Source organism: Caloenas nicobarica, chromosome 1 (genome assembly GCF_036013445.1).
Source record: "Caloenas nicobarica isolate bCalNic1 chromosome 1, bCalNic1.hap1, whole genome shotgun sequence".
Classification (NCBI taxonomy): Eukaryota; Metazoa; Chordata; class Aves; order Columbiformes; family Columbidae; genus Caloenas; species Caloenas nicobarica.
The window spans coordinates 47,284,489-47,312,133 of record NC_088245.1 but is presented as its reverse complement, the minus strand read 5'-3'; the positions used below and the strand labels follow the sequence as shown (position 1 = coordinate 47,312,133).

The following is a 27,645-nucleotide window of genomic DNA, read 5'->3' as shown; positions in this document are numbered from 1 at the left end:
CTAGCAAAGGGTAATGGACCCGCAGTGGCTATGTAGAAAACCTTGTTGGCAGATGATCGGAGATAATCAGAGAAAGACTGGGTATTTAAAAACAGATTGTATCAAAAAAGCAGGAGAGGGTTATTGCCTGACAATTTCTCCCTTCTCATGCTAATCCACACTTTAGTTAATTCAGGCATTCAGAACAGTTGTCCAGGTACTGCATAATTCTAACCACCCCTGCTGAGCACCAGCCATCCAGCTGAGCTGCCTGCTGCTACTCTTACCTCTTTCCTCACAGATGTTGGATGAGAGTGAGAAACTGATTGTGACAGGTGACTGGCCAGCATAATTTTGCGCAACAGGAGCTAGACAGGAAGAAAGCAGAGTGCAATGCTTATGATCGTACATGCAAGGGCAAGTCAGCTTTCAAAAATATAAAACCAAAGATGATTCTCTTTTTTTAAAGAGGAAGACTGCAGAAGCACCTGGAGACCTGGAACAGTCTTGACTCCAACCTATGGTTCTGCACTGAGGATTATTGACACTTGCTGAATGAAATGCTCTGGATGCAAATGATTTTTACTGGCGCAATATGTTATGACTCTAGCACTCACCTTGAGAGAGGAGACTAAAAATGCTTTGATAAATGGTTTGAAACATTGCCCAGTTTCACTGGCTTTGTTCTTCTAAGTGTTTGCACCTCTTGCTTCAGCTGCAAAGCTATTTCATCATGTCCTAAAACAATGCTTTGCAGAGAACTGCAGTATAACAAGCTATAATGTGGAGCATGTTGGCCCAGCCAGACAACAGAGAGTGTAGTCTTAAGAGAAAGTGCTTTTTTCCCTTTTGCGGCCAAACATTACAACATAGCACATTTAGACAGCACAACCTTACCTTCACTTCCTACAGGCGTGTTGGATGCTGTCTCAGGTTTTCTTTTTTCCTTCACAGTGCAGGCTGGTAGAGCAAAGTTTTTTTTGTATCGGTCTTTTCTGATGGCAGTGATTTCACACTCAGTACATCTGGACCCCGGAGCACCACTTTTAACGTTCTCTGAGGCCTGGCTTCTCCTGGATCTCACACTTTTGTACACTAGTGACTTCTGGTGCCATTTATGGTCATCAACCCCCTCAGTGAGTTCTCTCCAGGTGGAAGTCAGCACATTCACAAGTTCCTGAGGGAAACCAATCTCATACTTAGCAAGGAGCTGCAACTTGTCTCCAAGTTCCTGCAACATGTTGGCAGCCACAGACTTATTCAATGTGTTCAGCGGTGAGTCCTCATCTGCCTGTGGGATCAAAGATGTTCGGGAGATCTTTGGGGTTGAGTCCTCCGTAGTGGTTTTACACAGGGAATGACAAGACACTTGTTGCAAAAACGGGTATTTTTCTTTTCTTGTATTATCATCGTTTAAGAAGCCAACTTCATGCCTTTCTGCATGCTCACCTGCACAGATGGCATTCCTGCCTTCAAGTGGGCTGAGGGAAAAAAAAACAACAGGTGTATTATTAAGTGAGAGCAGAAACAGTTAAAGAACAGAAAAGAGACTTCCTAGCTTTGCTGCCTGGAACATACGCAGACAGGCCGGCAGTGCTCCCTGTCACAGTTGATACTGAGCCACATTTCCTCCCAAGGAAGACAGTTGTATATCAAGTTCAGAAATACCTGTGCAGAGCAGCACGAGGAGATTTAGTGCAGCCATTGCCAAACCAGGGACTCTCTGCACTGACACAGTGTGTGCTTTGGACTATGACTGCTGAAGCGCAATGTAATGTAACATGCTGACTGATTTCTTCTCTCCTATGTAAAATTATTTTCTCCTGCCTCAGTAAAATGGTAATCAAATAAATACAAAAACTTCGCTTTCTTAGGTGTGACAGACGAAGGACTTTTAGATGCAATGAAACTTGGAGTGTCTAATGAAGTCTTCTCCAATAGCTGCTGACTCTATATACCCTATTTTGTGTTGGGCTTTTTTTTCAGTCTGGGAACTCTGATCATCCGTGGTTATGAGAGGACCATCTTTATTTTGAACTATAACAGTTTAATTAGAGGACCGCCAATGTGGAAAATTTATTAACAAATTTTAGGAGTTTTAAAATCTAAACCACAAAGTTCACCAAAAAATTCTTAGTCCTCAAGCCTCTAAACACACACAAGCTCAGCTGTAACCACATGGTTACCCCTTCTAGTTTCAATGGTAGCTTCTTACACTTTTTGAGTGCAAACAAATGTATTCATAGACTGAAACAATTTGGAGTAAATTTCTGAAATACAAAAGCAAGTTAGGCTAAACAAGGTTTGTCCTTAGAACAAAAATATCAGTTTAAAGCAAGTGTGATTAAACCTAAAATTTAAACCCCAGGTATCCAAAGGAGTCACACCCCAAAGGAATGTTGTGAACACTGCCTCCCAGTACATTAGTCAGCAGACAAGAACTTCATGAATTCCACAGAGCTCTGCAATGTGCTGTTGTTCAGTCCATGCCAAAACAGTAGAACAAGGCTATCATGTGGCATTCTTTAACTAAGTGCTCAAGATTTGTATGTTAAATGCATTAAACTCATGAAATACAGCAGAAATGAACATTAGGTAGTACACCTCAAGGAGTTAGGATTAGGCATAGGACACTGTCACATTCCCACTTGTCCCCTCTGCTCACACCGCACCGCAGGATGCCAGTTCTGGTCATGTGCCTCCCGCATCTCTCCCATTCTGCCTTGGCCACCTCTACCTTGGGACTTCTTTTTGTGTCTCCCCTGAAAATCTAGTTGACAGAAACTTCCCCACTCCCACCACGACTGGCATCATACCGTTACCTGGGAGCAAAGCCAGGGAGAAGATCTTTAGTAAAATATGAGGACAGTTCTTCTGGTATCTTCTTGACCCTCTCTTTCATTCTAGTTTTCATCTGCAATAAAATGAATGTTTCCAATTTAAGATGAGAGGAGGTGTGAAGGGGGAGAAGGAAGCAGAAGAATGTCCTGGATATAAAAGAAAATACCTGGTCAAAGAAATATACAGGTCCTGCCTCCAGCGCTGGAGCTTTAAGCGCTGCTTCCATTAGCCCTAGAATGAAGAAGGGGTAGAGCACCCCAGAGGGAAATAATTATGTCAGCAGGCTGCGAGAAGGAAACTGTTTATGTTATTTACACTAACAGTCAGGCCCTGAAAATCGTCTTCAAATAATACAGGAACTACCACTGTATGAATGGGAATACGTTAATGTATCAGTGGATTAAATTATATGAAGTTGATTACAAAAATGAAAATCAAAATATCAGTTTTTGATAATTTAAGTTTATACTACTCTAAACTAGTGTTTTCATGAGATATGCCCTACAATTATTTCTGATGATAGGTAAAGTCTCAGTTTGTTATCTGAAGTAGACTGCTTGCATCTGCAGTTATGACTCAGTGAGTACCTCAATAAATATGCTTTATTATTAAAAAAAGAGGTTTTATGACTCTATCATAAATATAAAAAAATTATTTGAAAGATACCAGTGTGGAGACCCTTGACTCTGTGCAGCCCCTACTAAGATTGCACACAGGCACAGAGATGTGCTGTCAGAGAGACGCTCACTGTAGCACATCCTAACGCAAATATCTGCATACACATCTAATGCAATAACTCCTACCAAAGAAACATAAGGAGCCTTTTTGAAGCACTGGTCCAGACAATGGATTGTTTTGATGTGAATCTTGTCACTTAAAAGCAATTTTTAAAATGAGGCAATAAATTGACTTATTTTTATATTTCACAGCATGCATCTATTCATACAAACTGCAAAGCGTTTGCTTTGTCCCAGTTTGAGCACACAAGCAGTAGTCTGTGCTTCTCAAGGTGACTTCAGCAGTAACAGAGATGAAATTTGCTTCTTTTCAGAAGCACTCATTGTGCATCCTTTGAAAATTAGTCCTCCAAAGGATGTTGATGTTGTGACAGTAGCTGATGCAAGCCAGGATGTTTGGATTACAGCGGACAGGCTGTAATCAAACTAGTGTTTGGTGGGAAAAAAAAAAAAGAAAAAGGTAAGGAATGTGGAAACAAGTCCACAGTGAACTGTTAAATGTGAATTCTTTGCCTGCTTTTCTCACTTTCGATTTAGCTACTTCATCTAGGTTTTAGGTAAAATCTTAGAGAAGGAGTGGTTTCGGAATGAAGGAAGCCCTTTACCCTGCTCATGCTGAAGAAGATACTTTTTGGTAATAGCTGTCATTCCAACACTAAATGACAGCTAGATGATGATGGCTGAAGAAGTACAAGTGTTCTCTATCTTCAGCAATTGGTGAGGGGGAATATCTTTCCTTCTAGAGTTCATAAAATATATTTGCTCTCATGCAAGAAACATTTTCTTTGTCTACATTCAGCCTTTAGGCTCAAAATTAAACCTCTAGCCATAAAACTTGTCCCATTGGACTTCAGTGGATTTTTAGAGTTGAGTAAGGACTACGAGTTTTGGCCCTAAGTTAGGAAAAAGAGTATTAAAGTGTCATAAACACATAAATAATGGCATCAGTCCCAGATACACAAACAGAAAAAATATAACATCCCTCCATTCAACTCCTCTTGGGACTGAGGCCACTTACTCCCTAGTCATCCTTCCTCCCCCTCTTTCCAGGATTAAGCCGCAGCTCTCAGAGACAGCTCCCCCACTCCACTTCATGCTATTTCTTGACACTTACATATAACTTGAAAAGAAAACACAAAAGAAAACATAACATACCCTGGAAGAATTCTTTTCCTTAAGATAGTAACTTCTTTTGCTAGGAAAATACTGCAATGGGAGCTGCCTCCTTGGAAGAAAAAGAAGAGGTGAGTCTCTATGTTGTCTTTCAGGAAAGGCTTTTGAGTCCTGCTGCTTAGCTACCACATGTTTTGGACTGCATTCAGCCCTTCCCTTAACTCCCCAGCCACTGCCTGCCTTTATCCAGGAGGCTGCTTCAGAAAAGGAACAGCCACTGCGAGAAAACAAAAAACCCCAGTATCTTTCTCTAGTTAAAAACGGTATTCACAGCTCTGTTCTGGCCTATGGCCTGTCCAGTACTGTCTTCTCATCATGCTGCCCAGAATAGCATGAAATTGGAAAACATAGCATTCATTACTATGATGTATATTAAATGCTAGGAACAGCTGACTAGCAATAACAAAAAGAAGGGCAAAAAAATCTGACCTGGTAAGGGCATGCTACAAGATGTGGCTCAGTCTCTGCTTCTAAAAGACCAGGTCCTCTTAAAAGCAGCCAGATGGGGAATGTGGAGCTCAGCTGTCAGTCTGTTCATGTTAATGTTTGCTTTATTAATGCAGTCAGTCCAGCTTCTTACATACACTTTGCAATTTTTTCATTCATCCTATTTTTGCTTGTTGGTTATCAAGCTATTATCCTGTTGGCTATCTGTCCTCTCTTATATAGAGTATAGCGCTAATTCTGGGGCTGGGGGCAGTGTAGCCTGGAAGGTGCTTAACTTTGCTCCGTCCAGCGTGCCTCCTTCTTTGCAAGCCTAATAATGTAGCTTATGGAGTGTTCCTTGGTCTCGTAACGGCACTTAGTGCATAGCATCACCTCAGACTGTAGAGACACGTTGTTAAATCCTGTCTCTTTTAGTTCCCTGCCAATTTTCTTTCAGTCTGCTAGGGTTTTTTTAATTTGTATGCTTTAGTATGCGAAGTGTGACTCCTCTCTATGATTTATTTTTAGCCTACTTTTTAAGGAAAAGAGCTTTATGCAAATGTCCAGTTTCAGACAGATCTGGCAGAATAACACACCCAAAGATAACGACGCCTGGACACAGTTTGTGAAAATCAGCAGCTGGGTAGACAATAGAGGCCCAAGGAAGTGATCCCCACCAGAAAAAGGCATGGCAAACTCTGCTGAACTGTGTGGCACTGGCCAGCTGACCAACTGCACATGTAGTACTATTAAAGCACAATCCATCTCTCTCTGCATCGGGGTACCACAGTGATCATGAACGGTGCTGGAGTCATTCTGGGGAGGAAAAAAAAAACCCTCTGAGAAAACTGGCTTCATTAATTCAATTGATTACAGAAATACTTGTTCTCTTTGTTGTCCCATTTCTTCTGATGCTCTTACTTCTGAATCTCATGTCTGCAGCCCTGCAGAAGGTGTATCCTTACCTGCCTTATTTTTCATTTATCTATCTCTGCTCAACATCAATCTTCCTGTATTTCCTGCGCTTCTGTAGACTTCATGGCCTCCTCTATCTGTGACTTCAGTTCTAGAGTCAATGAAGTCCATGGTCAGGGAACTTGTCTGGTTTTGCACATACCGGAGTGAAGGGGCCAGGAGCACAAGCTAGTAACTCTCTTTTTCAGGCTGTCAAAGGCACCAAAGGCAATATAACAAGGGGTAAGAACAGTCTGGTACATCAGAGGCTAATGGATTAAAATAAAACACAAAAGTACAAACACTGCTATAGGATCTCTCAAGACCATTACAGTGCCCACCTACAATAAATGTACAACAAGAAGATTTAAGATGACTCAAAATTGAGAACTCAGGGAATTTGACCCATGGTTCTCCTTCCTCCTGCCACGAACCATTAAAAAAACCCAACACCACCTAGCTCTGTAGATTTCTCTTCTACCTAATTGGAAAACTAGAATGGTAAGCAATAAACAAGAAGTGTTCTAGGCAACATTACTGCACGTGCTTTTTTGTGTCATCCATTCTCAGCGTGAGAAAGAGCTATTCCTCCATGGCTCTCTTCATCAGCCTCTTCTTCATCAGCCATCAGTCTTCATCAGACAGCACCAATTCTGACTGATGTATGGGCAACAAACCAGCAGGAAAATAGCAGCAGAGCATTAAAGGGTTCACCTGCTCTACCATGCAAGGTTTATTCTGCATTAATTATAGCAACAGGACCCTCCTGGAGGTGGTCCAGTTGTATGAATTGACATGGATATATTACAACATGGTTTAAACGGGCAACAAGTGGTACCACAGAGATGCCCAACTGGTGGGGCACGTCTCACTGCTCTAAATGCACGTTAAACCCAAGGAAGGAAGCTTACCAGCACCCAGCCTGGTGCCATGAAAAGGCCCAACTGGATGTTTCCATGTTCGAGTGCTCCTACAAGCAAAAGCACTGGAGAACATGCTGCTGTGACACCTGCACGGACCAGGATGGAGTTTGTTTTATCAGTACTAGACATTAACTTAGTCTTTCGAAAACTTGTGCTTGCCGAGAATCATAGCAGGCCAGGAGTGCCCCTCGATCTGAGCCATGGGGGGAAATGGAAGCGAGCAGCTGGCCTCCGCAGGGCCAAGGGGGCAGAATTTGTGCCTCAGTGAGGTACAAGGCATTACCAGTTTTCCTGAGCAAAGACCTGGCTGCAGAAGCATTTTAAAACACAGTTACGCAGGCTAAGACCCATTTGTAACCTTCGTAAGTTATAAACTGTATTATACTACGTACTATAAATACATCTAAGGCAAGAGTTGTTCAAATACACCGGTAAGGAAGGAAAAAAATACTATTTTTAGCCAGCATGCCTATACTAGTAGAAAACCTGTGGAAAGTGTGAGCTCAGTACAGGAATTTTAAGAATGAGTCTGATTTAATGAACCATTAGTGAATGCTGATAATATGGGGATTTCTCTTTGGTTTTATAGGTAGTGGCAGAAAGGGGACAAGGCAGTGCACTTTACTGCATATGCTCCATGGGACTTGGAACAAGTTATTTTTTCTTGCATTATTTGCCTTCTGTGCAAGTTCTCTCTCATGTGTGCTATGAACAGTTCATGGCAGCTGCTCCTACTGGCAAAGGGCTACTTTGTTTTAGGAAGATTTTCCTTTTTATTCTATTTCCCCAAGAAGATACTTGCTGATGAAGACAGAGTAAGTCTCTACTGTTGACCCTCAGCCTGCATTTTTGAAACCTTCCTTTGTGATTACTCTTGGCTTGTCATCTTAGAATCACAGAATGTCCTGAGTCGGAAGGGACCCACAAGGATCACCGAGTCCAACTCCTGTCCCTGCACAGGACAACCCCGCAGTTCACACCATGTGTCTGAGGCCTTGTCCAGTCTCTTCTCGAACACTGCCAGGCCTGGGGCCGTGACACCTCCCTGGGGAGCCTGTTCCAGTGCTCCACCACCCTCTGGGTGAAGAACTTTTTCCTAATGTCCAACCTAAACCTCCCATGGCACATCTTCCTGCCATTCCCTCGGGTTCTGTCTTTGGTCGCCAGAGTTTGGCACCTGCCCCTCCTCCTCCCCTTGTGAGGAAGCTGTAGCCACCATGAGGTCTCCCCTCAGTCTCGTCCAGGTTGAACTGATCATATTCCAATGACCAAACTGAAACCCATGAATGCCAACTGCAGGCATTCTGTGTCACCCAAGCACTGTGAATTGAGCCCCCCTCCCTCCTTCCCTGCCCGCGCTCCTCCTCCCCCCGCTGGAGTCCTCCAGCCTTCCCGGCGTGCCCCGCGCTCACCATAGAGCGCAGGGCCAGCCTCGCAGCGCGTGTGGGAGGCGGCGCGGCCGCGGCGACATGGCGGGCGTGGGGCCGGCGGGCAGCGCTGCCGCCGAGGCGGAGAAGCACCTCAACGGCGAGCTGCCGCCGGAGCCTGAGGACAAGGACGGCGCGGAGGGCGGCGCGGCGGGGCTCGGCGCGGAGGATGGCGCCAAGAAGAAGCGCAAGAAGAAGAAGAAGGGCAAAGCGGGCCCCGCGGGTAGGAGCCGAGCCGGGCCGCGCCGCGCCGGGACGCTCCGCTGACAGGCCGGCGGGGAGGGCTGAGGGGGCCGCGGGCCGGCACACCGGGGCTCGTACGCGGCGGCGGGCGGCTGTGGGTGGCTAAAGGGCCCTGTGGTGCGGGCCGCGGGCGCCGCTGAGGCCGCTGTCCCGGCCCGTGGGCGCTGCGCGGGCTGAGGGGATCCCCTCGGCCAGGAGGGGCCGGCGGGGCCCGGGGGTGCAGCTGCCGTTCGGCTCCGGGGAAGCTGAGGTGAGGGGAGCCCTCCCTGCTCCGGTGTGCGCAGGAGAAACCACCGCTTCCCCCATCCCCTGCTATGCCCTGGGAGGGGGAAGGCGTACGACTGCTGCTGTAAAAGTCACCCCGCATGGTGGAGTCTCTGTACACCTCCCGGGTTCTCTCAGAGAGCCCGAGCAAGTCTGGGCAAATTGTGTAAAGGAACTACGGTTTGCGTTTGTTTTAGCAGGCCAGCAGTTAGTGATGATCATGCCGTGCGTTTATAATTATCTACTTCACGCCCATATTATCTCACAAGAGCAGGCTGCTGCTATGGCAAGGCGAATTAGTTACCCTGGCAGAAAAAAAGTGATCAGAAGCATCTGGATAATGCTGCCTTTATATGCAAGTTTCAATAGCAGTAGCTGTCACTGTAGCACCATACAGTCTTACACGTTGGGACTGCTTTAAAAAAAAATGCCACCTGTGCTCTGGTATTTGTAGGATGAATACCACATAATATTTCTACAAAGTTTTGGGGGCTGTTGTTTACTAATGTGGAGCTGTCCTTTTACTGTAAGTCAAACTTTAATTTTACAAACAGGACAAGAAACAGATAAAGAAATGGAAGGTACTCTTGATGATGTAGCAAAACAATTGGATAAACAAGCACTGGAGGAGAAAGAAAAAGATGATGATGATGAAGGCAAGTATAACTTATCATTTCTCTTGGCATTTTCAGTTTCAAATTCTTTCTGGCCTCCTGTTTTAACAAACCTTTACAGATGGGTTTGGTTTGGTTTTTTAGCTTGAGAGAGCTGAGAATCAACTATATGTAGTTTTTACTTTTTCGGCAACAATTTAGCTCTCAGACATGCATATATATATGAAATATCAGGGATCACAGCTTTCTTAAAGCTTCTTGTTTTCAAGGATTTTATTACTTTAGGGGAATGTTTAGTTTAAGATAAGGTAAACTATGAAACATTCTCATTTGCATTACCATGGTCAGTATAAATTTATGTTACAAATAATGTCTCTTAGAACAAAAAAAAATACAGAGAAAACTTTAAGGGAGTATTTTAATTAGTAGAAGGCCTTAGAGTCTTTACCAGTGACTTGGAACCTATTCATCTATAATCCTAGTTTTTTATTAAAAATGAAGGAGGGGGAGCTTAGGACAGAAGTGAGGCATACACCTCATGTGTTGCTTGTGCTAAGCAGCCAATGTTGTAAGCAAGTGCCTTGGAAGTATCTGCTATTGAAATCCAGGCTGGATGCATCTTTTCTGGCAGAACATGTGGGAAAAATACTGTCTTTGTGTTCTTTTGATGAGTGATTCTCAATAGACATGGAAATTTAAGAAAATACATTTCTCAAGTAAGTAGTTTAGTTTCCATCTTGTGAATTAGCATTTAAAGTTGGTTCAGCATTCTACAGTGATTGTTACTGTTCTACTTAGAAACCTTCTTAGTTGGCTATTGCTGGAATTCATCATTCCAGAATTTAATTTAATAAGTTAGATATAGAAGTTTTTAAAAAATGAAATAAGTGTGCCGGGGTGCATAAAATTACAAATAAATTTATCTTTGAACATTATTAATCTATGTATATAGCATCCAGTTTTACGCAATTACTTTCTATAGAAGTATCTTCTGATGGATTATTTGTTCTATGGTATATTTCAGGTTATGGAGTTGAAAGATAATTAATACAATATGTGCTTTGCCATTGTTGCAACTAAAGTAAGAAGTATGAGGAGGATAGTGAAAACTTTACACCATGAAAAAAGAATTTGAAAATTATTAGAATAGTTATAGTTCCATCTTGGGAGAAGTAATATTGTTAGTTGCAGATCATGTGCTGTGTTCTTCTATGCTTTTTACAGTATTAGCAATTAGTATTACAGTATTGGAAAGTGTAAACCAAAATATGAGTGGTGCTACTACTGAAATAATAATCTTCCTTTTTTCCATGTTAGATGTGGATGTGTTTTTAGAAAAGCAATAATATTTTTGCAGAAAAATAAAAATTGCTGCAAGCTTTTTGAAGACACTGTTTTCTTGCTTGTACTGGTTCTTGACACATGCTGTCTTAATTGTGTAGTTTCAGGGGTGTTGCTTAAGACAGGGTGCTGCATTAGATTAAAACCGATAAAATACGTACCCACTTTGTGGTTTTTTCCTTGATAAGCCCTGAGTGACCTCAGAAATTAGACTGTATGTATATCTTTTAAAATCCAGGAGATATTGGGAAGCGCTCTTCAGATTCCCATTGCAGTGTTAAAACATGCTGATAGATAACATTTTTGCGTGATATTAGGGTAAGGTATTAAACAGCTATACCAAAACGACATAAGGTTGGGCTTCGGTTTTGCAAAGCTCTTAAATTGCTTCTCTGGGTAAAATTGTTTTCACGACTAGCTAAATAACTACTGCAGCTGACCAATACCTTGTTTGTCTTCAGGTTATGTTTCTGGCAGCACATTTAGTCTGCAGCAGTCTTCAAGGACATGGAAGCGTAGGCCCGGTTAGTTTGGCTTGCAGTTGATAGATTCACGTGCAGTGATGTATGAAAAAAGCCACAATAAGCAGATAGCAATTGTGATAGCATTTAAGAAATGCTGTGCTCTTTTGGCAGGTTAGGCCTAGTGTTTAAAAAAAATAAAAATCCAAAAATCATTTGGTGAATGAATTGGAGTCACGTCTAATTCATTTTTTGATGCATGATTTGCACAGCTCAAGGTCAAGAGAAATGTGGTGAGGTTACCACATTTTAAAGAAGTTTTTATGCACTGTTAAGGTTTTTCAGCTGCCTGTGAAATATGGATTGATGGAGAATCTGGTAGGCTGGACTATGTTGCAGTTACACTAGTAGTACAAGTTATACTTGCAATTTTTTGCAAACATTTAAAATAAGATCCTTAATGCCAAAATGAGCTGGGGAGTAGCGGGGGTGAGACATTACTGAAATTTGCCCCAGCTGCAGGATTACAGCAGTCACTATGGCATAAAAATGCAGATGACACTGACCATCATGAGAGGATTGAAATCTAGTGACTGGAATAACCAGTCAGTGTTTTGTTTTGGTTTTGGTTTTAAACAAATGAGCAAGTACAAGTTTCTGTATAAATTCATCCAAAATAGCAGTGCTTTGACTTGATTCTAAAAGTTCTTTCAATTTTACTCTTTGCTTTAGGTAAAATAAATGTTCTAAATCTACATGAGTAGTACTTCATAGAATCATAGATAAGTACAAGATGATCCTTGTGGTCCTTTCCGATCTGGTATTTTATTTTGAAAATGAGCTTATAGTGAGGTCCAGAAGGTTTAGTGAGATGGTATCAAATTAGATAAAGGCTTTGTTGTGCGTGAAGTAACTAAGCATTAGATGTAGCCAAACGTGAAGTCCATGGGGGTTATTGCTAACTCCAAAATGTGACTGTAATATGGTGTGGCTGATTCTTGGTGTTAACATGCTGTGCTCTCTGAAAACCTCCCACTGGTACATGCGACATGCAGTAGGTTTGCTTGTGCTGGTTGTGACTTTCCCTGTTAATGTCTATATTAAACTCATCCTGATCTAAGTGCTGTCATCTTTACTTGTTTGGGTTTTTTATCTTTCCAGATGCTTTAAGTTCCTTTAGCTGTAGCATCAGAGTGTGTGTTTGAAGCAGTAGTTCCTAGCTTTTTGATAGCTGTTGTGTCTAATACAGTTCTCTCTCATGCCCTCCTTCAAACCCCCAGGCATCTTTTTGGGTGTATTGAGAACAGAGAAATTTGAAGTAGGACTTTCTGAAAACTCTTTCCCTGAGCTGCTTTTTTTCCTTTGTTTGGTGTTACGTTTAAGTCATCAACTTTAGAAAGTATGTTCTTAGGTCTGCGTTTGGTATAGGGACTGAAAATGCTAATGGTTTGGTGGCAGCTTCTAGCTATCTTATTTTAATCCACTAAATTCTGCTGTGAAAGAAGTGTTTCCAGATAGTCTGGATGGTTTTGTGTCTCATTCAAAATTTTTTTGTTCTTTAAGGTTGTTTTATATTCACCTGAGCACTTTCTTTCCTGTAGATGGAGAGGGTGAAGGAGATGGAGCAACAGGGAAAAAGAAGAAGAAGAAGAAAAAGAAGAAAGGACGTAGGTATCAAGCACAAAAATAAAGATAGACTGCATGAATATTTGGTCTAAGCATGTGTAAGTGCTGTTCTTGGCAGCGTAAACAAATTTGGGGGTGCATTTTGGCTTTATAGGCTAAGTATTTCCAGTGTACCATATGTAAAGCTTTCTTAAATTATACTCAACAGCTAAGGTCCAGACAGATCCACCATCTATTCCAATATGTGATCTATTTCCCAGCAACGTATTCCCGAAGGGAGAAGAATGTGAATACCCACCAACACAAGATGGGTGAGTGTTTTAAAATGTATTTAAAATATTTAAAAAATATAAACGCTGTCATCTGGATGTGCTGAATTGCAAAAATGTTAATATACAACTGGATCATCTAAGAACTTAATGAAGAGAAGTCTTCAGGCCAGAAATGTTCTTCCTTCCCTACCCTTTTAATTGAGGTATAGCCTGTATGAGCAGAATTGCCGTGAGGCAGAGGACCTTGAGACCCAGGGGACCAGCAGTATTTCAGTAAGCAGCTTATGAGAAAAATACAGTCTGAATTAGAACTGAGTGAAAGTTTAAAATTCAGAGAGGTGCAACACTGTTATGCAGCAGTTTGAATGCACCTGGGTGTCAACTTGTTATCTCTGAGAATGAGACAGTTTAATTTAAAAGCCTAAATGGTGTACTCTGCACTTTGCTTCTCTTTGTATGAATATATAGTTATTATAACCTGTTTTTTATAATTCAGAGTAGCATGGGAATATTGTGCAATTTTACTAAACAAGCAGCAGGTTCTAGTGGTTTACTGGAACAGACATCTGCATCATTATGTTTTCATAGGGTATTACTATTTCCTTATGCTTTGTTAGGAACTAAGATATACCAGCTTGACTTGAGTTTCCTACATGCGGTGTTGTGGGAGGTCATGTTTTACTTGGAGGGGGATGTGGAGTTAGCTTGAATTGCATTAATAGCTGAATGAAAAGACCAAGTATTACTGAAAACTTTCCTGGAAATTTTGAATTAAAACTCTGACAGAATAGTTTAAACCAAAAGGGGAGCTGAGTAGATAAATGTTTGTATTTCTGAAAGCACTGTTTCGTTTTCAATTACTCTTTTTTACAGAATCAAATTACTTTGAAACATTTATTGGTTGTTTAAAGTCATGCCTGTTTCTCATAGAGTGTTAGCAACATAGTCAAGAGTCTAGTACATCCTATAAATTTTGTTCAGATATTCACAGATGATATTATTTCTACGAGATTAAAATTTGGTTTTGAGGAATCCTTTTCTTCTTTTAAATTCGACTTGATCGCAAGGTGTGCTCGCATTTATTTATAAATGGCTGCCTTGTTTGTATGCACAATATTAGTTTGCTGATGAAGGACTTTCACAGGGTAGTCCTGACAAGCTGATGCAGGAGTGATTCTTTCACGCTTAAGAGTTAAGTGTTTGTCTGTATATGCAGATACCACATTCAGAAGGACATGATTTAAGCTATCCAGAAATTAGATTATGAATATCTCAAGCATGTTGATAGTTTATTAACAAATGACACACTATTTTTACACCTCTGTTACATTTCCAGCTAATTGAAGATTAAATGTTTTACTCTAGGTTTGCTACTACTCATTTGAAAGGGGAAAAAAACCTAAACAAACAAACACATGCAAAACAACAAAACCAGACCTTTGCTAACAGGATTTAAGTGGGGCATCTTTTCTTTACCAAGAACGTTCTGCTATGGAACAAGAATAAACTCTTCTAAGGAACCTGAAATAGTTTCTTTATATAATTTGCTTAAGCAAATACATGCTTAGTTTTGTTTCTAATTTAAACAACTCTTGTGATGCTACTTTAGCATCATAAGTAGCTACGTACCTAAGTTAGTAGCTGACATGAATGCTTGGATATTTCCTATTCTGAATAATAGTTTCATTTTGTATTTTGGTGAAGCATTTTTGTGCCGCTTCTTTTATTCATGCTGAGGTCAGTAGGGTATTGCCTTGGATTTTTTTTAAAGAGTTGTGCTTCCCATCTGAACTCTTGATGTCACATGCTTTCTAAAGTTACTTCTCATCAACCTGTAATTGCGTATTTTGTGTGGCAAGTTGAACTAACAGCTTTGGTATTTTTATCGTCAGTATTTAGTTCTGTTTGAAGGCTTGTGGTTTTTTTGAAGACACCTGAATTTGAAATGATGTGACAGGAAGGGTGGAAAAGCTATAAGCAATATTTCATGGTACACTCATTTTGTTAAAGTGGGGTTAGGGAATTCTCGTTCTTGTCCCTGCCAGCTTGTTTCTGCCTCTGTGCTGTTATCTGCATTAAAATAATCTGGGGGAGTTATTTTCTGGAATTCTTGTATTTTGATCACTAAAATCGAGTTTTCAGCACAGTCCTAGTCTCTTTAATTTAAAGATTGTAGTAGTAAGAACTGGGGATGTGGGCTGGAGTGAAAAGATGGGAGCAAATGGCTTGGAGTAAGAGGTGAACTTCTTAAACTGGTTTATGTGGTAGCCAGCATGTTGGGATACTGTCCTTGGAAAAACTTGCTAGCTCACGTACCTGTTGGAGGACTTGATGTTTGGCATGCAACCTTTATCTGATTAGTTGATTTTTCTCATGTCCTGAAATGCTTGGGCCTGAGCAGGATTTCTTGTCACCTCCTTTCCAGAGCTTCCAGGTGGCAGTGGTGCAGCAGAATGCTTTGGGTCTGATAATGTATTTTTAAATGTAGAGGCAATTTTGCCCCCCAGTTGTCTTAGATGGAGTGACTATATGCTGAAATACAGCAGCATAGAGTGAGGACGGCTTCCTGCCAGTTTGCTGGAGTTTGCACTTGAGTCCATGACTGATGACAGAGCAGCTGCCCAGACTCTGTCATCAGCTCTTGCTACCAGAAGGTGTTCCCTGCTGCAATCCCCAGCAGTCTAAAGGGTTCCCTAAGTCCCTCTCCCCACTTATTTTCTGCAGTACACCTTTTCCATCTTCTTGTGTCATGACTATGGTGCTGGCAGTAGTCCAATTTCCAAGTAAGGACACTCAGGTGTCGCAGCCTCTTACTTTTGGGTTGTGTTTTTTTTGTGGAGTTTACCAGTGTTAAAGCAAATTGTAAGAGTAGTATGTATGATGCTTACTATTGAAGCAAGAAAACAAATCAGAAAAGTAAGCATGGGATTTCTCCTTTGCATTGTTGTTACTTTATCTGAAAAGGAGCCCGAAGTTCAAGAGAATCAAACAAAAGGGTATCAAAATATTTGGATCCTCTGGTCATCCTGTGAAAACTTTTATGGAATAGCCTGTTATCCTTCTTTATATTTTCAATTTTGGTTTAGGATTGCAGGCCTCTTAACACTGTATAAATACTTAGTTCAAAATGCAGCAAAATCGCAGGGCATAGTATCTTGGCTTACTCATACCTGGTTTTTGGCTGTGAAGGAAACTCTTGGGGTGGAGCCAAGTTACATGTCTGTGAAACATATAAGTAGTTACACTTCTGGATTTCAAAAATTAATCCTTTAACTCTGCATATTCAGTTGTTTGCTTAGAATGAGCTCCTTTACGTAAAGGTAAAAGATAATTTCTAAATTTGGAAACTTTGGTGTAGTACAGTATCTTTGGTCCATCTTGTCCATCATCCCTTTTCTTTTATGGCCCACCTACTAGGATGTGCTGCAATAGCACATACAGAGTTCTTTGAGTTATCACTAGGGATTTTTGCATCATTACAGTGCTCCAGCTTCACCATTTGAAGGGTATCTCTACTTTGTAGTCAGAAGAGTAGTCTTTTAATTAAGTTCTGACAGTCACTGGAGTGGTTAAATTACTTTTATTTTGGTTTTTGTTTTGTTTGTTTTATTGGAACCTTAGTTGTATAGTTTCTTGCGTAATAAAAACCCATATTCAAAACTAATTATATATTTAGTCTTGTATTGAAAATTATTCTTGTATTTGTTATGTGAACCTACTGAAGAGTTAAAATGAGTGGTATTCTCTTGGAACAAATGTTCACTGTCCAGCAAATTTAGAAAGTAACTTCCTGGTATGTGTCAGAGTTACTATGCCTTGTGTTAGGTGTTATTACCCAAGTATTCAGAGAATGGAACTGCAAGCTCTTAAATTTTGAAGGAGCTTATTGTCTCTGTGTCAGTAACAGTTTCTGGGCCAAGCAGGTACGCTACAGTGTTGAGATTCTTCTCCATATAGGTGGAGCACTGTCTGAATGAGTAAGATTGTGCAAAAAATAAACTTTATGCATGAGCAGAGCATGTTGCGGTGATTCGCCCTGCTAAACTCAAGGTAGAATTGCAGGCCTTGATATGCATTTTATATGCCTTTTCTGTCTTTTTGTAAAGTATTATGTGTCCTTCAAGCACACAGCTTCTCTGGGCTTTTGGGAGGCTGGGAGGTAAGGCTTTTGAAAATGGGAATGAAATGGTTCATGGTCAGAGTGAAATTTCTATGTATAAATAATTATTTTTTGCTGCAATATTACTGCTTTTTATAGGTGCCAGTCTGTGGTGATGATAGTTTGGGGGGGCGGGGTGGTGGTGGTGGTTGTTTTTTATAGGCTTCCTTTATTCTCAAAATTGTATAAATTGGGATCTTTTCTGTTGCACAGGGGAACATACACCTGACTGGTTTATTCAGACTCTGCAGGCTTTAGACAGAAGTTGTAATGACTACTGCAATTATAGTAACTCTTCATGGCATGCTTTATTTATTTTTGAAGGCGAACAGCTGCTTGGAGAATAACCAGCGAAGAAAAGAAAGCACTAGACCAAGCCAGTGAGGAAATCTGGAATGATTTTCGGGAGGCTGCGGAGGCACACAGACAAGTGAGGAAATACGTTATGAGCTGGATAAAACCTGGAATGACGATGATAGAAATCTGGTGAGGACACAAATCTTCTCAAAGACCACTGCTGTAGATTTTTCTTCTTTCTCCAGAGCAGGGGGGGAATTAGTCTCAATTTTGTGTGCTTTAATTGGCTGTGCCATGAGCGTTGGGGGGGGAGGTTTCCATTTGAAGTATGCAACCAGTATCCCCAATTATTTCCTTTACATTTCCTCCTATAACGTGTTATTAGCTTATGCAGCTTTCCAGGGCCTGGGATCATAATGAATTTCAAAGTAAGCATTCATTTAGGTTCAGTTATTTTGAGCACGTGCTTGATTTTAGTGTTCTGTGCCCCGGCTACTTTTGCACATAAGTTCTGCAGTGGTGCTGAGAGAAGCAGCAATAGCGGCAGTAAACATGCTGAACTTTGCCAGAATTGTCAGTGAAGTTTTGGGGGTGGGCACTGCAGGTGTAGTCTGAGGCTGGAAGGTAAGAAAGAGGCATAAAAACGGCATGGCTGTGTAGTCAGTCCAGGGCAGGAAGATTTTATCTATATTTAGTCTTCACTGACTGTTTCTGGAGAAACACAATGTTTCTTTGTGTTATTCTTAGTTGATAAGAAATAACTGAGCAAATGGGTTAAGATAAACATGATTTTGATTAAGGTAAAGTTTTAAGAAACTATTAGCCTGGACTGATTCTCTTTGATTCTTCCAACTATTCCTTTTTCTGTCCTTCAGTTTATCTAGAGTGACTGTCTACTGTCCAAGTACTGCACTGATCCGGGACAGTTTAGCTTCCAAAATCAGGTGCTTTCAGCCTGATATGACTGAGGACTGTGCTGACAAGAGTAGGATAGTAAGAAAGCTAATCAGAGCTGATCCCCAAGGTAACTTTGAGGACAATGGAAAGAAATAATATACCGTCAGGGAAAGTGGAAGAAACAACTGCCTTAATAATCACTAGTCTGGCTGAAACAAATCTGACATACTGAATTATACAGTTTGACTGTTATAAGCAATAATTTTTTCAAAACATGACTGTTCTTCCTAAAGTACCTCAGGCTATGGGGACTTGCCTGTTAATATAAGCTCTTTTCTTTTTCCAGTTTGCTCTGAGTGAATAGCTTTCTTAAATAAAATCAGAGTATGGTGCACTGATGGGAGTTGCAGTTTATGTCATTCAGTGCCACTATAGGAGTGTGCGCTAGTGGACATGTGTCTAGCTTTCCAGCAGCGAACAGTTTGAGAGTAGACAAAAACCAGGAACAAATGGTAGTCTCATATAAGGTTTTCTTTTATCACAGTTATTGCTTAAATTAAAAAAAAATATATCCTTCCTGGATTAAAAAAAAAAGTAAATGAGAGGACTATACTATTGCATCTCTTTTCCTTCTCTCTCTCTCTTCCCTTCTCTCTCTCTCTTCCCTTCTCTCTCTCTCTTCCCTTCTCTCTCTCTCTTCCCTTCTCTCTCTCTCTTCCCTTCTCTCTCTCTCTTCCCTTCTCTCTCTCTTATTGAAAAAACGCATTTAATGTGTCTAAACTTTAGTTGTAAACCTGACACTCAGGAAGAATCGGTTAAATGTAGCTTGTAAAGGATGGATATTTTACATTTAGAATATAAACACTAGTGAAATACTCAGGTTTGCCCAAGAAAGGGTAGAAGAAACGACACCAAGAACTGAAGATTGTGATGTTGTACTTACGTTTTCTAGTCTAGGGTCTCCTCCTAGCTAATACACAGGTAGTTTAAGATGTAAAATTAAAACATTTGCTTGAATATTTTTTCTGAGGTTTTGTTCTTGCATTGATTTATTTGAAGTCATCATAAGAAATATTGACAACTATTATGTTCTTTTTTTTCTTCTCCCCTCTGCCTTTTAGTGAAAAACTAGAAGACTGCTCACGTAAGCTGATAAAGGAAAATGGTTTAAATGCAGGTCTTGCATTTCCCACTGGGTGCTCTCTGAATAATTGTGCCGCCCACTACACTCCCAATGCTGGAGATCCAACAGTCCTGCAGTACGATGATATTTGCAAAATAGATTTTGGGACACATATTAGTGGTTAGTTTTCATTTATGAATTAAAACTTTGAGAACATACTTCAATGCAAAGACTATGATGCTAATTAACTTCTGCTGATTTCAGGTCGTATTATTGACTGTGCTTTTACAGTCACATTCAATCCAAAATATGACAGACTATTAGAAGCTGTAAAAGATGCCACAAATACTGGAATAAAGGTATGTATGTCAATACATACATCAATATGTATGTCATTTACCAAGTCTTCTACAGTAAAGTTTGCAATTATTTTCCGTTTATATTTGCACTTTATTTTCAGTGTGCTGGGATAGATGTACGTCTCTGTGATGTGGGGGAGGCCATACAAGAAGTTATGGAGTCTTATGAGGTTGAAATTGATGGCAAAACATACCAAGGCAAGTTCTTTTCTTTATATAAGGATAGTTCTTCGTAGAGTAATATACATATATGTTTGTACAAATATTGATTTGTTTGTATTGAAAAGACCACTGTACTAGAAGTAGGGTGTGAGTCTTGCATAAATACGTGTTTCTGGCTGTCTTGCTCTTCCTCTGGAGGAATGTTCTTGGATTATCCTTGCAAGTATTGTAGCTTGAACAGATAAGCTGAAGGCTAAACAACTGTTTCAAAATGTACAAATAATTTGATACCAGCTGTTTGGCTTTATTAATAAACTTTTATTAATGTTGAAGTTGCCAGTCTTTAATAATGAAGTTTTGATATAGCATGTGAAACTAACTTGTGTCTTGGCTGGACTTTGTACAAGATGTGTGGATAGTTTTGTGATTAGTTCTTTGCAGTATGATGAGTCACTATAGTATTTTCAGTATGGGCTAACACACCAAATGGCCTTAAAGGCTTTAACATTTGTTAGGAAATTGCCTGTAATATTGATGTTTTCTTCAAAAGTGAAACCAATTCGCAATTTGAATGGACATTCGATTGGGCCATATAGGATACATGCTGGAAAAACGGTGCCCATTGTGAAAGGAGGAGAAGCCACAAGAATGGAGGTAAATGGAGTCCATAAATCTTTCTGTTAAGTTTACCCAACTGTCACTGCAAGAATAATATTTTCTGTGCGATCCTAACACTTAATATTTGTGATTCTGGTGGATAATAGCAACAGAGGAAAAACTTTGTACTTTGTAGTGTTCCTGTAAAGGAGTGATCACTCTTGTTTCAGCTCAATGGCTTCTCCATTTAGACCTGGAGTGTTCTGGTATCTAACACTGTCTGAAATTGAAGCCTTGAAACCTTTCTCTTTTTTTGAAAAAAGAAAAAAAAAAAAACCACACCAAAAAACGAAACACCAAGCAACAGCTGTAAAAACCTTGAAATCTGAATGGCCTTAGTGATGCATATGGAAACTCCTGGCATATTTATTTCTCAATGTGTATACATTACTTAAATGCAGTGTTGGAGTTTTGCACATAGGAGTGTTGAACTTAGCAGAGAAAAGGACAGGAGTTCAGATTTTGGGCTGAATTTGAGTGACCAGAGTTTTCTTGAAAAGTGTTCAGACTTATCAGTCATTCACACTTTCCTTGTTTGTTCATTCTGTAATTAAAAAGACAAAATAACAATATCTTCTTGCTCACGTAATTCTTGAGAAATATTCCTGTAGTGTTGTAGCTTTGGCTGACTTTTTGCAAGTACAATTAGATATCTTTCTTGAAGAGCTTCCAGTGCAGTTTTTCTTTGCAGATACAAAATAGTTAAGCATATTTCTAGTTACCGTGAGAAGCTAGATGAAAAATTTTTGAAAAGCATTTTGGAGCAGGGGAAGAGAAGTTGCTGTATGTGATGTGGCAAACTATACCAGTGGGAAAGGCAGCATTAAAATATGTAACCTGAGATTTAGGTTACACATTTTGATAGGTTTAGGCTTTAGATTTAACATTTTGATATAAGCTTGTGTTCTAACGAGATAAGAAGGCTTATTCAAAAGATTGGTAATGAGGTAAGAAGCTTTTAATTTCATTCTAAGCCTGATCACTGATCAGCAATGATCACTAGTAAGCCTGTCAGAGTAAATAAAGCAACACTTGTAAGAGCTGAATAAGGGACAGGTCTGGTCTGGACAAGATTGGTTTTTGAGGCAAGCTCTCTCTCATCACCCAAAACTTGTATCATAATTGTTCATCACCTTGTTAACGATGTGAACAAAATGACAAAGTTTTAACTATCATCTTATCTATAGGAGTGTGCAAAGGGATTAAGAGTATCGGAAAAGGGAGGTATAAAAGCTTGTGTGCCCTTCTTGTTTTAGCTTAGTGAATGGTTAGGTCTTGTATATCATCTGTCATCAGTATTTTACTAGTATAAAACTTAAATGTTCTTTGAGGAAATCTTACTTAAAGATTTCAGAGCTTTGAGATTGTTTTAATTGAATGTTCAGACACTGGGGATAAGATGTCTTTTAACTTCTTCAGCTTCTGTAGGTTACTTAGGACACCATCCTACATCGTTAAAGACAGTGAGTTTTGCCAATGAAGAACGTGGAGCATAGCCAAGCTCTTACTGTACTGTGCTAATTATAGTATCAAACTGCAATCCAATGAGTTTTTTGTGATAGAGAGAAACAGAAACTCTGATGATCCTTATTCTGAAAAAGTGGGTGTAAAGTGAATTTTTTTGGTAGCATTGTGTGTGTGTTTTTGTGGTTTTGTCTTTTTTAATGAAATTAGTTGAATATTCAGGAACATCTTTAAGAGTTTTGTCTTGAATTCGAAGCCTGTGTTACTCCTTTTCATATGGCTTCTTATTTTTGGGTTGTGACTTTTTAAAAGAAGGTTAATAACCTGGAAAGCCCAGCTTCTGCTGTCCGTTAATGTTTGATGTCCTATCTTAAGTTGCTTTCACAGTCCTACCTTTGAGGATGTATGAATGCACTTGGCAGAAATGAGTTTATATAACAGCATTTCAGTATGTTCTTGGCTAGAATTTTGATAATGCCCTTGCAGATACACATCACCTTCCTTTCTTGAAGAAATTCATCTTGTGGAGTGGAAACGAGCAGGTTAAGGGCTTATACTAGCAGCTGTTACCAGAAAATTCTTGCAGAAATTGGGCAGAAAGTTTTTCAGTGCAGTAAGTCTCTGTAATCAACATCTATTTGCTATGTCTGAACTATACATTTCCTTGGACTTCTATCTGAATAGCAAAGAAGAATTACTTCCAGTTAGCAATTGTTTTGCAGCAGAATGTGGTTTCTTAGCTATATTAGATGTATGCTTTGACAATGTTTAACTGCAATGACTTTGAGAAATTGTGACTAGAAATGTGCTGATATTTATGGCTTGAAACAAATAAAATGGTACTAACATAAATAGCTGATGATTTGGAGATGTCTGTAACTTTACTGTCTGAAATCTCCGCATTGAATTTTTCTCTACATTGATTTGGTGATTGAATCTGTTCACATTTAATTACTTATATTCAGAATTTGTTACACTGAGATCATTATATCAGAATGGCCCAATGTCACTTATTTTCATATTGCAACATGTTCCCTTTTTTTTTTTTCTCCTTAGGAAGGTGAAGTATATGCTATAGAAACCTTCGGTAGCACAGGAAAAGGTGTCGTTCATGATGATATGGAGTGTTCTCATTATATGAAGAACTTTGATGTTGGGCATGTGCCCATAAGGTTGGATTTTGTTATAGTTTTTTTTTGGCTGGTATATTGTGCTAGCGCTACCACCCTCTTAGGATTCAAATTTGATACAGTGCAGGTTCTTCATTAATTAATTCGGCTGTCAGAGGACTCAAAGGGTGGTGGTAGCAATGTTCTTGTTATGAAATATGCTCTGATTGTAAATTTGGAACAATACAGAATTATTCCAAATAATCTGGCAATGGAGAAAATACATAATTACGCAACTTCCTATCATTAGTAATTTGAAAATAATAATATATAGATTATGGTTGTATATTAGTCTGTATGTTTAAATCAACATCTGTATTACGGTTGTGTGCCACAACCTTTGCCTTAGTGCTGTTCCCAGAATATATTAAGCTATTCATGTCATCTGTTTTGTCTGGATATTTTATGGGGTTTAAGTTCTTGTTTCAATGTATTGCTGTGACATGAAATAGCTTATGAATTTTCAGTTTTCACTGGGATTACATTTTGTCATTTCTAGGAGTGCAACATATTTTCTGAAGTGAAGACTACTATGGTTAGGAACATAGCAGGCAGACATGCTTTTCCAGATAGTTGTGCTTTGTTTCCATAGAACAACTTAGTAATATGAAAAAGGGGCGGTGGGAGGCAAAGAATTAACTGAAGAGTTGGAAAGGAACTGCTTATGCTTGGAAATAAGTTTGTATCTTAGCAGATCTATAAATCTCTAATTTTTATGCTTACATATTGTAAGAAGTATGAATAAAAAGTTTACCAAGTATTTGACTTCAGAAGTAAAACTTCAGAGTTTTAAACCACCAAGCTTATGCCTAAATTAGTTCCAATTGTTAACCACTTCGGATCAGGAAGAATTCTGTTTTTCTTTGTAAAATGAATTGTCCTTGTATGATTTAAGAGCATGATTCCTGACACTGCCTTCAATTTTGCCTGGCTAGTTAGATGCAGATATGTTCACAATCTAACTTCCCCTATTTGAAACGGATGACCAGAGCATTGGGCAGCATCAGATTTGCTTTGAAGGATATCTTTTTGTAGGAGGAAAATGCATTTTCTTATGTGAACAGAACACCTGATTGATGTAGAAAGATATCCCAAGACTGAGCAGTCTTAAAATGCCTTGAAATCTAACCCTTTTCTTAATTGGTCTGGCTTTTGTGTGTAGTCAACGCTTGCTGGCGATACCTCTTCTCAAACATGTTCTTTTTCCTTCAGGCTTCCAAGAGCAAAACACTTGCTCAATGTTATCAATGAAAACTTTGGTACTCTTGCCTTCTGCCGCAGATGGCTGGATCGCCTGGGAGAGAGTAAATACCTAATGGCATTGAAGAACCTCTGTGACTTGGGAATAGTGGATCCGTACCCTCCCTTGTGCGACATTAAAGGCTCGTACACAGCACAGTTTGAGCACACTATACTGTTGCGCCCAACATGCAAGGAGGTTGTCAGCAGAGGAGACGACTACTAAACTCAAAGCCACCTCAGCACCTTTATACTCTAGGCTTTGTTGGAACATACTATACCAGAATTAATTTGCAACATGTTGTCTGTTTTAACAGTGGACTGATGTAATACTTTCCGTATTTGGAAAGGAAGGAATTTAATCAGAGGCAAGTCTTCTAATATAACTAACCAAGGAAAAAGCTTTCAGGCCTTTAGAAATATTTCGAAAGTTACTTTTTTTTTTTTTTTTTTGTTCAGGGAAATATGTGCTATAAAGCTCAATTTTTAGTTTGGAATGAGTTATACATTTTGTTTTGAACATTTATGATAAAAGATGCTTTTCAAATATTTATATTACCATATTCCTACTTGAATGCTTTGAATGACTACACCTGATTTCTGCGCCGAAGTCCTCTATGATATTGCCTTTTAAACTTCCTGGAATCCATTTTGTAAAAAAAAAATAAAGACAAATTTTCAGATCTAAAAATACATATACTTTTTAGAAGTCTGGTTACAATTCTGGTCAGGAGTCTGCTGGGAAACTGCTCTATTAAATATTTTACAAACTTGACTTGCCATTTCTTGTCTTGAAACTGGACCTGTCTTACCCTTAATATGAAACTTGGCCTTTCAGTGCTTATTTGAATAGTCTTGTCAGTGCTGAGATACAGACCAAAGAGTCATCAACTCTTTTGCAGGACAGAACGTGACACCTTCAGTAAAGATGCATGGTGTGATTTATTTTTGAGTGTGCCCATCTTCAGTTTAGACTCGAGTTTTATTAGAACGTGTCAAAACGCATTTGGTGGTCTCTGCTCATGCAGCTTCGGGCTGAAGAGGACTGTGAATGTCAGTATATATATCCCTTCATATTCTTTGCCATTGGCGTGCCGTCTTGCACAGAGTAAAATATTCCTTGGTGTGATTTCCCCCTCTTAAAGTTCACATTGGGTTGGACAATTTGTGGGGACAACAAAAACATTAATTTAGTTTGGAGTGTTAAAAGTTCTTCCACATGGGCAACCTAATCTGAAGTATTTGATGTTTTCTTGCCATAAGAGGTCATTCTCCGTCTTCCTGCTGCAGTGAATCTGACTGTCCAACCTCATTTGTAAAGGTAAATGAAATGCCGCAGTTCTGCAGGCCTAGGTGCAGTATATGTTTTAGTACTGCATATTTACCTCACAACTTGCATATTAAAATATTACATAGTTACTGGTGACAAAAATTACAGCTTCTTTAATAGTTCAATAACAGTGCCTTAAACATAAGGGCTTAGGAAACAGACACTTCACCTGCTCCTTTATAGTCACAGCCTGTGTTTGTTTATAGGAGTTCATAATAATCTAGAAATATCAGTTCTTTCCCCCTCTGTCTTTGGGTAAAAGCCGCATTTTTGTCCTTTAAAACTGTGAGCTGCAGTTTAGAGGGGAGCATATTCATGTGCTGCCTATGTTTGAAAAATAATAGACATTAGTGGGGTTTTTTCCAATTGTAAGTATTGTTTAAATTTAGTACTGTTTAAAGTTGTAGAAACTGATGAAATAGGATACTGAAATGTTTATTTCTGTTGTTGCTGTTTGGGAGTCTTAGCATCCCAGCAACGAATTTTAAGTAATTTATGCAGCTGTGTGGGCATGTATGTCTCAACCCAAACGAACAGTAGTTGCTGTACGACACCCTTGTACACTGCAAAATAAAAACTGGCACTTGAAAGAGTCTGTGCTGAACAGGGCTGCTGGGTACATGAGTTGCTGCTATTTTTATTTATGTTGACAGGACCATACAGCTGATGCACTTTCTGACTTGCTACAAGCAGGTCCTGGTAGAGCAGGTGGCTTCTGGCTTACATACCTATCTCTGTAACAAGCCTGGTTACTACAAATTCTGCTAGAAACAACACAAATCTGCTTCAGTTCTCAGCCTCTTGTCTGCTAACTTCAGATTTTTCTCTCTAGAAAGAGAGGCTGTTGGTAGCTCCGTGGCACTTGATACTGTTCCTACAGCTTACGGCTTTTTTCTCTTCGCTGATGGTTATTTCAAGAACACTTGGTATTACAGATCAATGATTTTTTTTCATCCCTTTGTCTTTTATCTGATTATATCCTACTATTTTGGATTATGGCCGATTTTTTAAACTTCTTAACTTGCTGTCTGTTAGCTAATTAGCATGTGGAAGCTGATAATCACACATAACAGATTGCAGAGGAAATGCCTGGGAAAAATAACTTGCAGAACTTGATGATTATTTCTTGCCATAAATTTAATTTGGTTTGTCTGGATACATGCTTCCTGTGCTGCTGACTGTCCTGCATTTACACCTGTTGGTCTAGAAGGCAAGGCCTATTTCCACCTCCTTCTTGCACATTGCGTTTTAAAAGAATAAAATTAATTCCTGCTTTCCTGCTCTTTAGGCTGCCTTTTCCTACTGCTGGAGATGTAGTTATAAAGTCCTGGCCGTGCTGTCTGATAACTGGACAGTACTGGCTTGGCCTTAGACAAAATCAAAAGTTTATCAAATACTTTGGAGCTGGTTATTGAAATCTGTCTTCCTTAATTACCCAGAAGATGGGAATAATCTTGTTTTTGAGTATGTGCAGCACCAGAAATGGTAATATTTTTTGTAGGGACTAT

The 27,645-nt window shown here is 39.6% G+C and overlaps 1 protein-coding gene across 1 annotated transcript; it reads left to right on the top strand.

Annotated features, from left to right (window-relative positions):
• The first annotated feature begins 8,468 nt into the window (after positions 1–8,468).
• METAP2 (methionyl aminopeptidase 2) lies at positions 8,469–25,582 on the top strand. The gene is made up of 11 exons (XM_065639111.1): positions 8,469–8,683; positions 9,522–9,623; positions 12,985–13,050; positions 13,218–13,320; positions 17,765–17,926; positions 19,756–19,937; positions 20,022–20,116; positions 20,218–20,314; positions 20,829–20,932; positions 23,456–23,571; positions 24,781–25,582. Exons 1-11 carry the CDS (start codon positions 8,503–8,505, stop codon positions 25,031–25,033), a joined length of 1,461 nt encoding a protein of 486 aa, XP_065495183.1. The 5' UTR covers positions 8,469–8,502; the 3' UTR covers positions 25,034–25,582.
• Positions 25,583–27,645: the final 2,063 nt, after the last annotated feature.